The sequence below is a fragment of the Athene noctua genome, chromosome 6, assembly GCF_965140245.1.
Source record: "Athene noctua chromosome 6, bAthNoc1.hap1.1, whole genome shotgun sequence".
Lineage (NCBI taxonomy): Eukaryota > Metazoa > Chordata > Aves > Strigiformes > Strigidae > Athene > Athene noctua.
Window position 1 is genome coordinate 49863315 of NC_134042.1, and position 12689 is coordinate 49876003.

The 12689-nt window shown below is 43.9% G+C and overlaps 1 protein-coding gene across 2 annotated transcripts; it reads right to left on the bottom strand.

Moving 5' to 3' along the window:
* Window positions 1–2783: 2783 nt before the first annotated feature.
* TMX1 (thioredoxin related transmembrane protein 1) lies at window positions 2784–11745 on the bottom strand. Of its 2 annotated transcripts, none has more exons than XM_074908968.1 (8): window positions 11554–11745; window positions 11308–11423; window positions 10447–10492; window positions 9806–9934; window positions 8182–8227; window positions 7983–8084; window positions 6664–6733; window positions 2784–5931 (listed from the first exon to the last, which is right to left on the bottom strand). In XM_074908968.1, the coding sequence occupies exons 1-8, from the start codon at window positions 11694–11696 to the stop codon at window positions 5753–5755; spliced, it is 831 nt and encodes a 276-aa protein (XP_074765069.1). In that variant the 5' UTR covers window positions 11697–11745; the 3' UTR covers window positions 2784–5752. The 2 variants fall into 2 exon arrangements, with proteins under 2 accessions (XP_074765069.1, XP_074765070.1); XM_074908969.1 differs by having other exon boundaries at window positions 2784–5926; window positions 6656–6733.
* Window positions 11746–12689: the final 944 nt, after the last annotated feature.

A 12689-nucleotide genomic window follows, 5' to 3' on the forward strand; every position in this document is an offset into this window, starting at 1 on the left:
GGAGGGGAAGGGGGGCAAAGACATTGAGGTCCAGGTTCAAAGCATAAACTCTAGAAGGAAAAGCACAGCTGACAAAAATATTAACTTTAATGACGATCTTGTGTTAATGGTTTCTCATCTAGCATTTTTAAGAATTCTTCATCTAGGAGGCATAATTTAACTTATAAATGAACCTTTTAAAAAAAGAGACACCCAGAAGATTGCACTGGTGCTTCTTCACCCCTCTTATGGTCACAGGTATTTCAGAACCTGCTGTCACTTCAAGGACATCAGTCACATACAAGCCCACACCCACTGCTACCCCTCAGCACAGAATCACAAATCACCTCGGTTAGAAAAGCCCTTGCAGCTCCTCCAGCCCAACCATGAGCCTCCCCCTGACCGTTCCCAACTCCCCCAGATCCCTCAGCGCTGGCTCAGCCCGACTCTTCAACCCCTCCAGGGATCCCGGGGACTCCCCCCTGCCCTGGGCAGCCCATTCCAACGCCCAACAGCCCCTTCTGCACAGAAATCCTTCCTCAGAGCCAGCCTGACCCTGCCCTGGGCAGCTTGAGGCCATTCCCTCGGGGCCTGGCGCTGGCTCCTTGGCTCCAGAGACTCATCCCCCCTCTCTGCCCCCTCCTGGCAGGGAGTTGCAGAGGGCCAGGAGGTCTCCCCTCAGCCTCCTCTTCTCCAGACTGAACCCCCCCAGTTCCCCCAGCCGCTCCCCAGCAGACCTGTGCTCCAGACCCTGCCCCAGCTCCGTTGCCCTTCTCTGGACACGCTCGAGTCATTCAATGACCTTTTTGGGGTGAAAACTGAACCCAGTAAATTGAGGTGCAGCCTCACCAGTGCTGAGCACTGATCCCGCAGGGAGGTAGGACTGGAAGCTCAGATGCCTCCCATGACTTCAGCCTCAGGAGCCTGAAAGGAGTTCTGTTTGAAAGAAGTTCGAAGAAAAGTCCTACAACAGGGATATGTACTTCACAAGGTAAAGGAAATTATTCCTTTCACAGATTAAAGATGGCTATTAAGACATCAGATGCATACCTAGGAGTTGGCTTTCTGGACCTCCCCTGCAATTAAGAGAATTTTTTATAACCAATGCTAAATAGAAATGAAACTTCTATCTGGAGTTTTAAAGAGCTAAATATGGAAAAGTGTAGGAAAAGAGCAGACTGAGGCAGAATCTCTTCTAGAAAGTTACTGAAGTTAAGCCCACAAAATAAGTAATTCAGCAAGGTAAAGAAAAGCTGACCCGAGAGTGAATTCCACAGTATTAGCCAGCATAGCGGCCAGAAATAAAACTCAGGGAAGAGCCAAAAGGTGCTGCTGTTCAGGTCAAACCAAGAACTTCAGCTGCTAGAAACAAGGAGATAAGACAGCTGCAGGGCAAATTCCCTCTTCTTCAAAGCAAAGCAGCCTTAAAATTGGCATTGTACTTCAGTACAATGTGTAGTTTCAGTTATGAATGCTGGGGAAGGAGAAATTTCAGGACACCATAGCACTATTTCAGTGTTTTAAGGCTGCTTTGCTTTGAAGAAGAGGGAATTTGCCCTGCAGCTGTCTTATCTCCTTGTTTCTAGCAGCTGAAGTTCTTGGTTTGACCTGAACAGCAGCACCTTTTGGCTCTTCCCTGAGTTTTATTTCTGGCCGCTATGCTGGCTAATACTGTGGAATTCACTCTCGGGTCAGCTTTTCTTTACCTTGCTGAATTACTTATTGAAACTACTCATTTCAAAACCAAACCGACGGTTGACTTTGGCAACCTTGCACACAGGTTGCCAGCTAAGCATACAGTTGCTTTTTTGTTTTTCATCATGTTAGTTCCAAAAATTTTAACTAATATACTTCAGTTTGACCATTTTTGCTTGTTTTTTTCTTTTGGACTGGCTATTATTTTCTGTTATACATACTGAGTGAAAGAGTAGGGAAGTCAGGCTTGTATCAGCATCCACATTCCCCAGACAATACATTATTCCTTACTCTTACAGATCCTTCCCAGCAGGAATATTTTCCCAGAATATTCCCAGAAAACTCCACACATTCAGACCAAGAGCTGCCATGCAGAGCTGCCACGTTCTCAACACCCACTCCTGAGACAGAGGAAAGAGCGAGGGAACGGGCAAGACGGACTCTCTAATGGCAAGTTTTGCACTGGGCTGGCTGCTACTCAGTAATGCTTTGAGCATACCTTGTCTGGAGTTGTTTCCTCCTCAAGAAGCCTCTCGCATTTTGTAACTCGTACAATTCTGAATTAAGCTTCCCACTCCAAGATAAATTCAGCCATTTTGACCCCTTCAGCTGTTAAGATCTGATGTACAGCGGGTGGGTGGGAGAGGGGAGGAGTCCATCTGTAGCTGAAATATGATTTGCATGCGTTTTACGCAAATACAGAAAAAAAGTTACAAAGAACTGAATTTTAAACCTCATTTGTCAACTCCAGCCCACATTCTTTTTACAACACAAGACGCATTTTATTACCGCTGCTGTCTACGCCTGGTATGTGTGAAAGCTCCCTCCCAAACCATACAAACCATTTAACCAAAATGATAAGTAGTCAGCTCATGTTACCATGAGGTACACAAGCCAGTCCCAGTTAAAAAAAAAACAACCACAAGTACCTCAATGCAGCTTTAGTTTGAAGTAGTACTCAAACCTGTCTCTTCAAAAAGACTTATCACAAACGGTTTGTTAGCTATAGTGTTACAAGTTTTCTTCCATGGAAATAGCTGCAATTTTGATTCATTGCTGAACGGCAAGATACTGTCTTAAAAAAAAAGAAAAAAGACAAAACACAGGAATCCAAAGCTGGTGGTTATTTTTTACTTGAAGACTCTCTGAAGCATTAAAAAAAAAAAAAGTATTGTTACAGTTAATTAATTCCTTCTGGAATGAAACTGGACATGCTCGGTCAAGGTGATGACATGGGAAGGGCGGTCTGACTTTTACAAAACTGATATTCAAGCATCATCAATACACACAAAGGACAGGCTCTTACACACATTTGTTACATTGCAACCTTCACTCAGCCTCAGTAAACATCTTTGGAATATAGAATTTTTTTAAAAAAATATCAAGAAACTTAAATATTCACAGGACAAAACCATAACATTATTAAAAATATGAACGGTACGACTTACAGAGATCAGCAAACACAAACTGCCTATGGATAATCAAAACAGAACTTGCAGAAGTGACACTAATCACAAGCATAGCTCTGCCACACAGAGGCTGGATTCCAGCAACTGGGAACACTTATGACTAGGAGGCAGTTCTGAAATTTGGTTACTTGCCTAAGGCAGGGAGGCAGTAAGAAAAGGTAGGTGTGCAGAAGGCAAAGACAAGGTAAATTAGTGCTAGAAGTTCTTGTTAAACCAGGAGTCTAAAAGTACAGCATGAAAAAAAAAAGAAAAGGTTGGTTGTTCTTTTAAAATTAAAAGTTCGCCAAGTTATCAGTATATACTTTCTATATTGCACAGTTTTAAAGTAACTTAAAACTTAGAAAACCCTGCATTTATAATAGCTACATTTCAATATATTCCAAGTGGAGTTAGCCCATATAGTTTATTTAAACAATTTTAAAACAGCTTTAAAAACAATTCAGCACTTTTCCCTAACAACAGCATACAGCATTTCCACGACCCATGTCTTGTTAAGCCTTCTCCAAACTAATGAAATACACCATTTAACAAACACAGTGCTACTAGTTCTCCTTCATGTATCAGGGATTTATTGCTTTATTTTACTAGTGACAAAGATCTTAACTTTTAGAGAATTTAAGGCAATCCCACAAGACCAACACCTTAAGGGCATTTACGGCACACAGTGGTCTTCATCTAAACACCAGGAAAAGTTTGGTGTTTAAAAATGATAGGAACACTCAGATTTTAACCAAAAGGACCCTTTCAAGCATCAGTTATATCTTCCTAACACATAATCCAGCACTGAAGTCATAAATCATTCCAGAGCACCAATATTCAGAAAAAGAAAGAGTCAAAGGAGGAAGTTCCATACATCCTACATAACTCATTCTTACTCATCCAAGACCTTGCTGGAAGATTCGCTCAGATATTTGAATAGCTGAATCACTTTTTTATAACATGGAGAATGAATTATGACTTATCAGATATACTTCAAATGCAGCTTACAAACAAAGTGTTCAAGACTGACAAAAACCACGGTGTATTCTTAACAGCTTTACAAGCCAGTTCACTTGCAAGAGCTCTGAATATTGTTTTTCCCAGTATTTCTTTCATATCCCAGAGTTCATTAGGAGCTCCTTGTCTGATGCTGCTCTTAATAATCACTAGGAAAGCCTGGCTTTAGAGAGTCAGGCTGCAGTGAAAAATACCAAGAACGTTTCTGTTTGCGGTCTTAATTACTCACAGCCAAGTTTACTACTGACACAGATTTATCAACTGCCAGTCCTGCAAACCCACTCACACGAACAATAAAAAAAAAAAAAAAAAAAGAACTAAAAGAAACAAAACCGCCCTCCTGAAAAAAAAGAAAAAAATCCAGCAAAAACAGGCTTGTCAAAAAACCTAAGTGTGCTCAGCATTAGGCTCACCCTTCCCTTGCAAATACTTTGGAAATTAACTAAAAGAATATGGAAAATTCTTTACAAGCGATGCAAGATAACACTGGTCCAATGCGCATGTGCATTCTTTTTATTTCTATACAAAGTGAAAACAAATACCATACAGAAAACAGCAGACTACAGGGGTTCTTTTTTAAAGAAAGAATTAGGGTAATTGTTTCAAGATGGTTTTGTGAAAACAGAAAAGATGACTTTCTGTAAAAGAAATTACGAAGCAGTTATTTCAGCTTCAGACCAGGTACAGCCTGTCTGGATTTGCAGTGAAATTTGATCAAGAAGAAATCACTGATAATCTATTAAAAATAAGCAGAGCCCTACTGCCATCCAGCAGGATGAACTGATAGGATTTGCACTCAGCAGAGAACCCTGCGTGTAAACTATTCCCATCTGGAGTCACTGAGACAAACAAGACTTCACGGTGCTACTTGTAATCATTTCTAGGCAGAATTAGTTCGCCAAGAAGCTCCTATAGTTTTCTAATGCCTTTTCTAGAAGAAATCGATGCAAACAGCACGGTTTCTGGTCAGCCAGAGAATCTACACTACACAGAGTGCTTGTGGCAGCCTCCACCCGGGAGTATGGCAAAGACAAGCTCTCTAGCAGCTTCTGTTCCTCTGAAGACAGCAACTCATCTCTTTGGAAGAAGAAAGATTGGGGGGGTCTGTAGCACTCATTGTCATAGCAGAAAGCAGTTTTTGTCACATAAAAAGCCTGGAATATGTCCCGTAACTGAAGGAACTTTTCCCCTCAGCATTTCTTCAGAGCACAACCTAGATAAGATTTACACCGAGAAACTTTTTTGAATGCTTTAACAGCAAACAGGTTAGTGCATTTTCCTTGCTAATGCTCCCTAATGCAACAAGTACACCGGTTTACATTCTGTTAAAAAAAAAAAAAAAAATCCCTATAGAACAAGTCATTCAAGAAGCCACATAAATTATTTCTTGGCACTTCTCTGCACACAGGCAGGAGAAGTTTCAGCGATTTGCAACAGCATGTTTTAGTTTTGAATACCTGATGCCAAAGATGCCTTTTTTTTTTCCTCTCTGAATTCATGAAATGCATCAATATTACCATGACAGGAGTCATTCCTCTCTTCAAGCTGAAGGATTTGACATTTATCTCCTTCCGAGTTGGTGACTCAAACACTAATCCTGCATGTAAATACAGCTAAGATTTATCCACTGTAGAAGCAGCAGTCACTGGGCGTTGCCTTACAGCATTCGGTGACGAGCTTCTGTTAGACAGCTCTTTACCCTCCATTTCATCATCTGAGACATCTTCCTCATCTGCTTCTTGCTCTTCATCCAGCTTTTTCAGCAGCTGAGCTGACTCTGGAGCTAGCTTTCCTTCAGGAAAAAGAAAAACATGCATGCACAAATAAATGCCATTACCATGTGAAATAATTATTTTTTTTTTTAACATCACAGACTATCACAGAATTTTAATGAATTTAATCCGGGTAGCACTTTCTAGTATCAGTCACTTGAACTTCTATCTTAGGTAGAATTGTTGCTACCATGAAGTTACCCACAGATCAACTATTAAGAGATTACAGACTACCTAGACAAGGTAACACCCCCCAGCTTTAAAAAAAAAAAAAAGGTCATGCTCCTACATACCATAAACCAAGCATTCAGATCTTCTTCCATGACTTTTTAAGACTACCTTAATAAAAAGTCCAGAGGCAAACTCCAAACAGAATCACTTACTATCCACAGAAATGGAAATTCACTTTTAATCTTCACTTTGCTCCTAAAATTTATGCAAACCCCCTGTTTAGCAACAGGGAGCTCCAGTCAAAACTCATCTCCCTGCACATATGGAATTTCCTATCTTGCAGGTATGAAAATGCTGTAGAAACATCTCCTAAAAAAGTTCTGTAATAGTTTAGCTTCAGCTAAATACAAACCCACTACAAAGCCTAAGGGCAAACAGCTGCAAGTAAAGCAAAGCAGCAATCACAAGTGTGAACTTCTTCACTAAATCTCACATCCTGCAGACACAAGTTACCTACTGGTATTTATTAAATAAGATTCACCAAACAGCTTCACTGACTTAGAAGCATACAGCAGGCTTACTTGAATGAGGGTACTGTGGTGGTCTGTGCCTTTTGGATGGACAGATACAGTCTGCCAAGAACACCATTATCTGAAACCAAAGACAGACAAGTTTAAGCCTCCAAACATCCTGCACATTAGAATCAAAGATTCATTCAGAATGGAAAAGACTCTTAAAAGATCAAGTTCAACAGTTAACCTGGCACTGCCAAGTCCACCACTAAACCACGTCCCTAAGTGCCACACCTACATGTCTTTTAAATCCCTCCAGGGATGGGGACTCCACCACTGACTGCCCTGGGCAGCCTGTTCCAGTGCTTGACAACCCTTTTGGGGAAGAAATTTTTCCTAATATTCAATCTAAACCACTCCTGGCACAACTTGAGGGCGATTCCTCTTGTCCTATCACTTGTTCCTTGGCTCCAGAGACTCATCCCCCCTCTCTGCCCCCTCCTGGCAGGGAGTTGCAGAGGGCCAGGAGGTCTCCCCTCAGCCTCCTCTTCTCCAGACTGAACCCCCCCAGTTCCCCCAGCCGCTCCCCAGCAGACCTGTGCTCCAGACCCTGCACCAGCTTCATTGCCCTTCTCTGGACACGCTCAAGTAATTAAATAGTTGATAAAGATATTAAACAGAACTGGCCCCAGTACTGAGCCCTGGAGAACACCACTTGTGACCAGCCACCAACAGGCTTTAACTCCATTCACCATCACTCTCTGGGCCTGACCATCAGCCAGTTTTTAACCCAACAAGAAAACACCCACAGCCTTTCCCTCATCCCCTAAGCAGGTCACCCTGCTGTAGAAGGAGGTCAGGTTAGTCAAGCAGGACCTGCCTTTCATAAACCCATGGCTGACTAGGCCAGATCACCTGGCTGTCCCATACGTGCCGTGTGGTGGCACTCAGGATGATCTGCTCCACAACCTTTCCCAGCACCAAGGTGAGGCTGACAGGCCTGGAGTTCTCCAGATCCTCTTTCCAGCCCTTCTCATAGCTGGGTGTCACATTTCCCAACCTCCAGTCACCTGGGACTTCCCCAGTGAGCCAGGACTGCTGATAAATGATGGAAAGTGGCTTGGTGAGCACTTCCACCAGCTCACTCAGCACCCTTGGCTGGATCCCACCCAACCCCACAGATCACTGTATCTCTAAGTAGTGCAGCAGGTCACTAATTATTTCCCTGTGGATTATGGGGGCTTCATTCTGCTCCTCCCCACCCCTTTCAGCTCAGCGGGCTGGGGACCCCAAGAACAACTGGTCTGACTATTAAATACTGAGGCACAGAAGGTATTAGTATAATACACAGTAGCCACGAGCCAATCTGTTTCAAGTGCTTCACTTACAAGTCCCAGAATCAGTCCAGAGAACAGAGTTGCCAATGCAAAAACAGCATATGAACCCCAGACTGGTATCCCAACTTTTTCTGTTAAATAACCATGGCAGTGCTGGAATAAAAGACAAGAGAATCATTTCAAGAACAGCTGAATATCATGTTTATTAAGATTATTTTATCTTAATAAAAGAAGAGGTCTAAGCACATACCCTGATCCACATTGACAACTGAAACAAAGCTGACATACTGCTCATCCTGAAACAAAGCAGAGAAAAAATAACTGAAAATATCTTTAAGTCAGTCACATACCTTTATATTCTGATTTGCCTGACTGGTCATTATTTAGCCCCATGCTGAACAACTTTCTGCTCATTTCTGGTTTCCGTTCTAACTACTGTACCTTCTGTTTTGTCTTTCCCATGAGGCTACCTTCAGTACCAACATCAGCTTGTATAACATTCCACATAAGGACAACTACAAAATCACCAATTGCCTTGACTTGGATCTGCTGATATACGAATTTCAGTTACTTTTGTGTATGTTCTAAGTAGTACTTGAGCCAAGAGTCTATGAGAAGTTAGCTGAACTCTCAAGATCTTAAGAATTAAGCATCTGGAGATAACCTATTAAAAAAAAAAAATCAGGTTACTGAAGAACTTGGAGCTCTTCAGACACTGAAACTGAGCCGTATTTTACATACAAGTGAAAAAGACCAGGCTTTCTGCCATGTATATCCTGCCAATTCTGACAATTCCCTGCTACCGTGAGACTTAGCATTAAATATTCACTGTCTTTAAAGGAAACAAGAATTAGAAACATTATGTCAACCTAAGTTGCTAATGAGAGATCCATAGAAGAAGCACTGCATACTGTTTCAGTACACTCAAAAAATAGAGCTGGTCATGTACACTTGTAATAGAAAACTTATTAATCCTAAAATTAGTGTCCCATTTGACACATCCCTTGGTGTGTGCTAATACTTTCTAGACCAAGCACACAGTTTGAAGATTCAAATAGCACTGAGAGTAGACAAAGTAACAACGCTGAATTTCCTAGAAGAGCCACAAGAAATGTAAAATTTCAGTCTAGCATAACACTTCATAAACTGAGCACTGCTACAGCACTTAGCATAGAGGTGTTTCAGCTATCACTACGTAACAGAAGAAAAACCATGAGCAATTGGGTTTATTTGCCTCAACTAATGGTGTCTCCAACATACTTTACCACTCAGTTACTCAACTACTCTGAAACCACCACAGAACACAAACAGCAACAATTGAAAGCACTGCAAAGCCACAAAACTAGAAAGAATCCCAAAGACAGTGTTTCTTCTCAGATTAAGGACCCTCCCCACTCTTCCTTAATGAATCAATTTTCACCCTTCCACTTTTTTTACCCTTCCTACAGATGCGTCTTCTTAAATAGCCAGTCCATACTTTACAACTATGCCGCTGAAAGTTATTTTATTGCTACTTTCCTAGAGTTTATCTAGGCAAAACATCTTACTGCCGTATAAGCAAAAAAACTTCAAGTGTCAGTGAGTTACCTACAGGAGTTTAGTAAAACAACACAGCTACCCACAACTATTTGAAGCCTTGAAGCAAACCTTGCCCAGGACATCTCTGCTATGCTCGTGCAGACAATCCTCTCACAGCTGATGGAGGAGGCATGACCACCCACCCAGCACGTTCACAAACTTCTCAGAGAGCCACTGCCTGAGCTGTTAATGAGGAAGCAGCACCAGATGTGGCACACCTAAGGACCTGTCCCAGCATGTCCCTGAAGTATAACAATTTGCTGTCAAATATTTACAAAAATCCTACCGAAACTTACAGGAAAGAGGAAGGACCAAACCATGATGAGACTGGTTCAATGGATTTCCATTCCTGCTCACTGATGAAATTTATGAAATCAGTTTTAGTTCTTGCACCCTGGTATCTCCTGAACTCTCCATCTTTACAGCTGTAAACCAAAAAAAGTCCTTTATTTTAAACAGTCCAAGCAGGCACCATTTATTTCCATTCAACATCTTCCCACCCATCACCCTACCTTTATTTTTTTTTTATTTTGCTTTAAACAATATCGGCTCTAAAATGTTCTCCAAAAAACTTGACTACAACTATTTCTAGCATCTTGACTCCACGTGTATCTTGGCAAGGTTCAGGTTGCAATTCCACAAAAAGATAATGATCTTTCTAATGCACTTGTCACACGACTGCATTGAGATCAACCCACAGAGAAAAGATTGCAAAACAGAAGCACCCATGAAAAGACAGAATAAATAAGGCCTGAAGGGAAAAAAAAAATCATCAACCGACAGTACTGTAAGGTCACAGCGAGTAAGACAGTGGTTGTCTTGGCGTGAAGTAACACACATTCTTAAAGTGCATGGTTAATCTCATTCATCTGCCCCCCAAAAATGGAAAAAAAATGTCCACTCTTCTCCAAATAATCCTGCTGCATTGCATACTTACTGATAGATGGTAGGAAGAGCTGTTATGATAAATCGTCCACTTAATCCTGTAAAAAAATAGTTATTTTCAGAATAGTAGAGCACTCGTGTAGGAACACGCAAGAAATTTTATTACACACCAAAATAAAACCAGCTGCTTCCCCAGGTATCGCATTTTAACTGCAATCAAACAGAAACTTTGATATGCACAAGTACTGCACAGAGTCTAAAAGAAAAGGTCCATGAACAAAGAACAAGAAAGTTTCTCGCAGGGGAAAAAGAGATGTTTGGGGATAACTGTTCTACTTGACTATTTTGGCTGTAGCTCTTCAGAGATGCTCTCCTTTTTCCCCATGACCTGCAACCTCCAGTGCTTGCAAAAAAATAATCCAAGTGAGGCAGGTTCAAAAGTTCTTACGTGACTTGAGATATAAGTATCAGCATGGAGAAGGTAATTTTTACAAATCCCATACAGACATAAGGGCAATTCAGAGAGGTGAGCTTCAGCTAAGGGATATCAGGCTGTCTGCACTCCCTTTTGCCAATAAATGGAGATACTACAGGGAAGGCTGGAACCCCATCTTTGCTCTGTATGATACTTTAAAAGTACGGCCAAAAATCTCCTTGAAACCTTCCAAATCTTTCCCTAGAGAAATCTTCTTGTATTCTTTAACTATTAAGAAAGACTAAAGCATTTAGTCTACATACAGAAATCTACCTTAGGTAGAGACTAATAAAAGAGCTTTATTATTTCCTATTAATTCTGCTTATTTCCTAAAAGTACATACACTTGCACAGAGTATTTTCTCCCGAGCGTTCAGAAGCCCGAAGCCACGGGGAAGGCGTTAGGAGCGCACAACACCCCCCCCCATCAGACCCTCACCCGGCTGCTCCGTGACATCCACTTTGGCGATCTTCACCTCCAGGTCCTCGCCCCACTCGGCAAACTTCTCCCACTCGGGCTGCAGATTCTGGCAGGCGGGACACCACGGGGCATAGCTGCAGGCAGCACAAATCCGTCACTACACGACACCGATCAGGCCCCGCGGCCTCCGAGTGGGCCGCTAAGAGACACCCCCCCCCACACCCGCCGGGCCCCAGCAGCCCAAGAGACCCCCTCCCGACTCACAACTCCACCATCCACTCGCCCTGCAGCAGCTCCCGCCACATGCCGTCCGATAGGACCTTCACTGGGCTCTGCTTGCCCAGCGCGGCCGCGCCGACCGCCAGCGCCAGGCACAGCAGCGGGCACAGCCGCCCGGCGGCCGCCATCTTGTCCCGCCGCACCGCGCGCGCTTCCGCCTTCCCGCGCCAGCGAGCGTGCCCCTGCAGACGTCACTGCTGGCCCCGCCCCCAAGCCTTGCGCATGCGTTCCCCCCCGCCCCCCCCTCGCGCTCACTGCGCGTGCGCAGAAAGGAGGGCCCTGCGGGCTCCTCGGGGCGGGGCGGGGCCGAGCTGGGGGCGGACTCAGCGGGGACGAACAGCCTATAGAGCTTCGAGTTGTGGGGTTGGTGGACACCGGGTTCGGCCAATGGGGAGCGCCGCTTTCTGCGCCTCACACGGCGCTGCCCTCCCGCCTCCCCCGCCATGTTCCTCACGGGCGGTGGGGGCGGCAGGGAATGGCTGCGGGGCAGCTTGGGTGACTCCTTTCTCTGGTAAATCCCCCTCCCAGCCTCACCCCGGGGACGGGAGGGAGAGGCACTGCTTCCCCCTGCTGCAGTGCAGGGGATGGCATCTCACAGGGAGCCCGGCGTCTCCACAGGGAGCCCGGCCCCTCAGCTGGGCAGCAGGGCGGCCTGCGCAGGCTGCTTGCCCTCCGCGTGCAGTGCACAGCTGCCCAGGAACAAAACCAGCCGCAGCAAACACCACGGCTGTGTGATTCCGCTGCACCCTGTTTCCTGCCCGAGGAATGGGAGAGCTGTGGGTACTCAGCAGATCGTGGCCTGCTGCGAGGTGAGGAAACTGCTGTACAGAGTCACAGGGGGAACAGATTCCCCTCACTCTAACCCCTACTTCCCTCCTTCCCTCAACTGCATCTTTAGTTACTTACAGCAGAAAGTAACTTAGTTCTCAAGCAAAAGTTGGAAGAAGGGTCAATGGTAACGAGCAGACAAATCCCACATCATTTCTCCACAGTCAACACCTTAAGCTTTTCAAGAGAAGGAATTTTTTTTTTTTTTTTTTTTTTTTCTCTATGCAGATACTTTACCACAGCTTTTCCCAGCTCTTGGTCAGGAGTAGCTGTGATAATGTCACCTTCCCTTT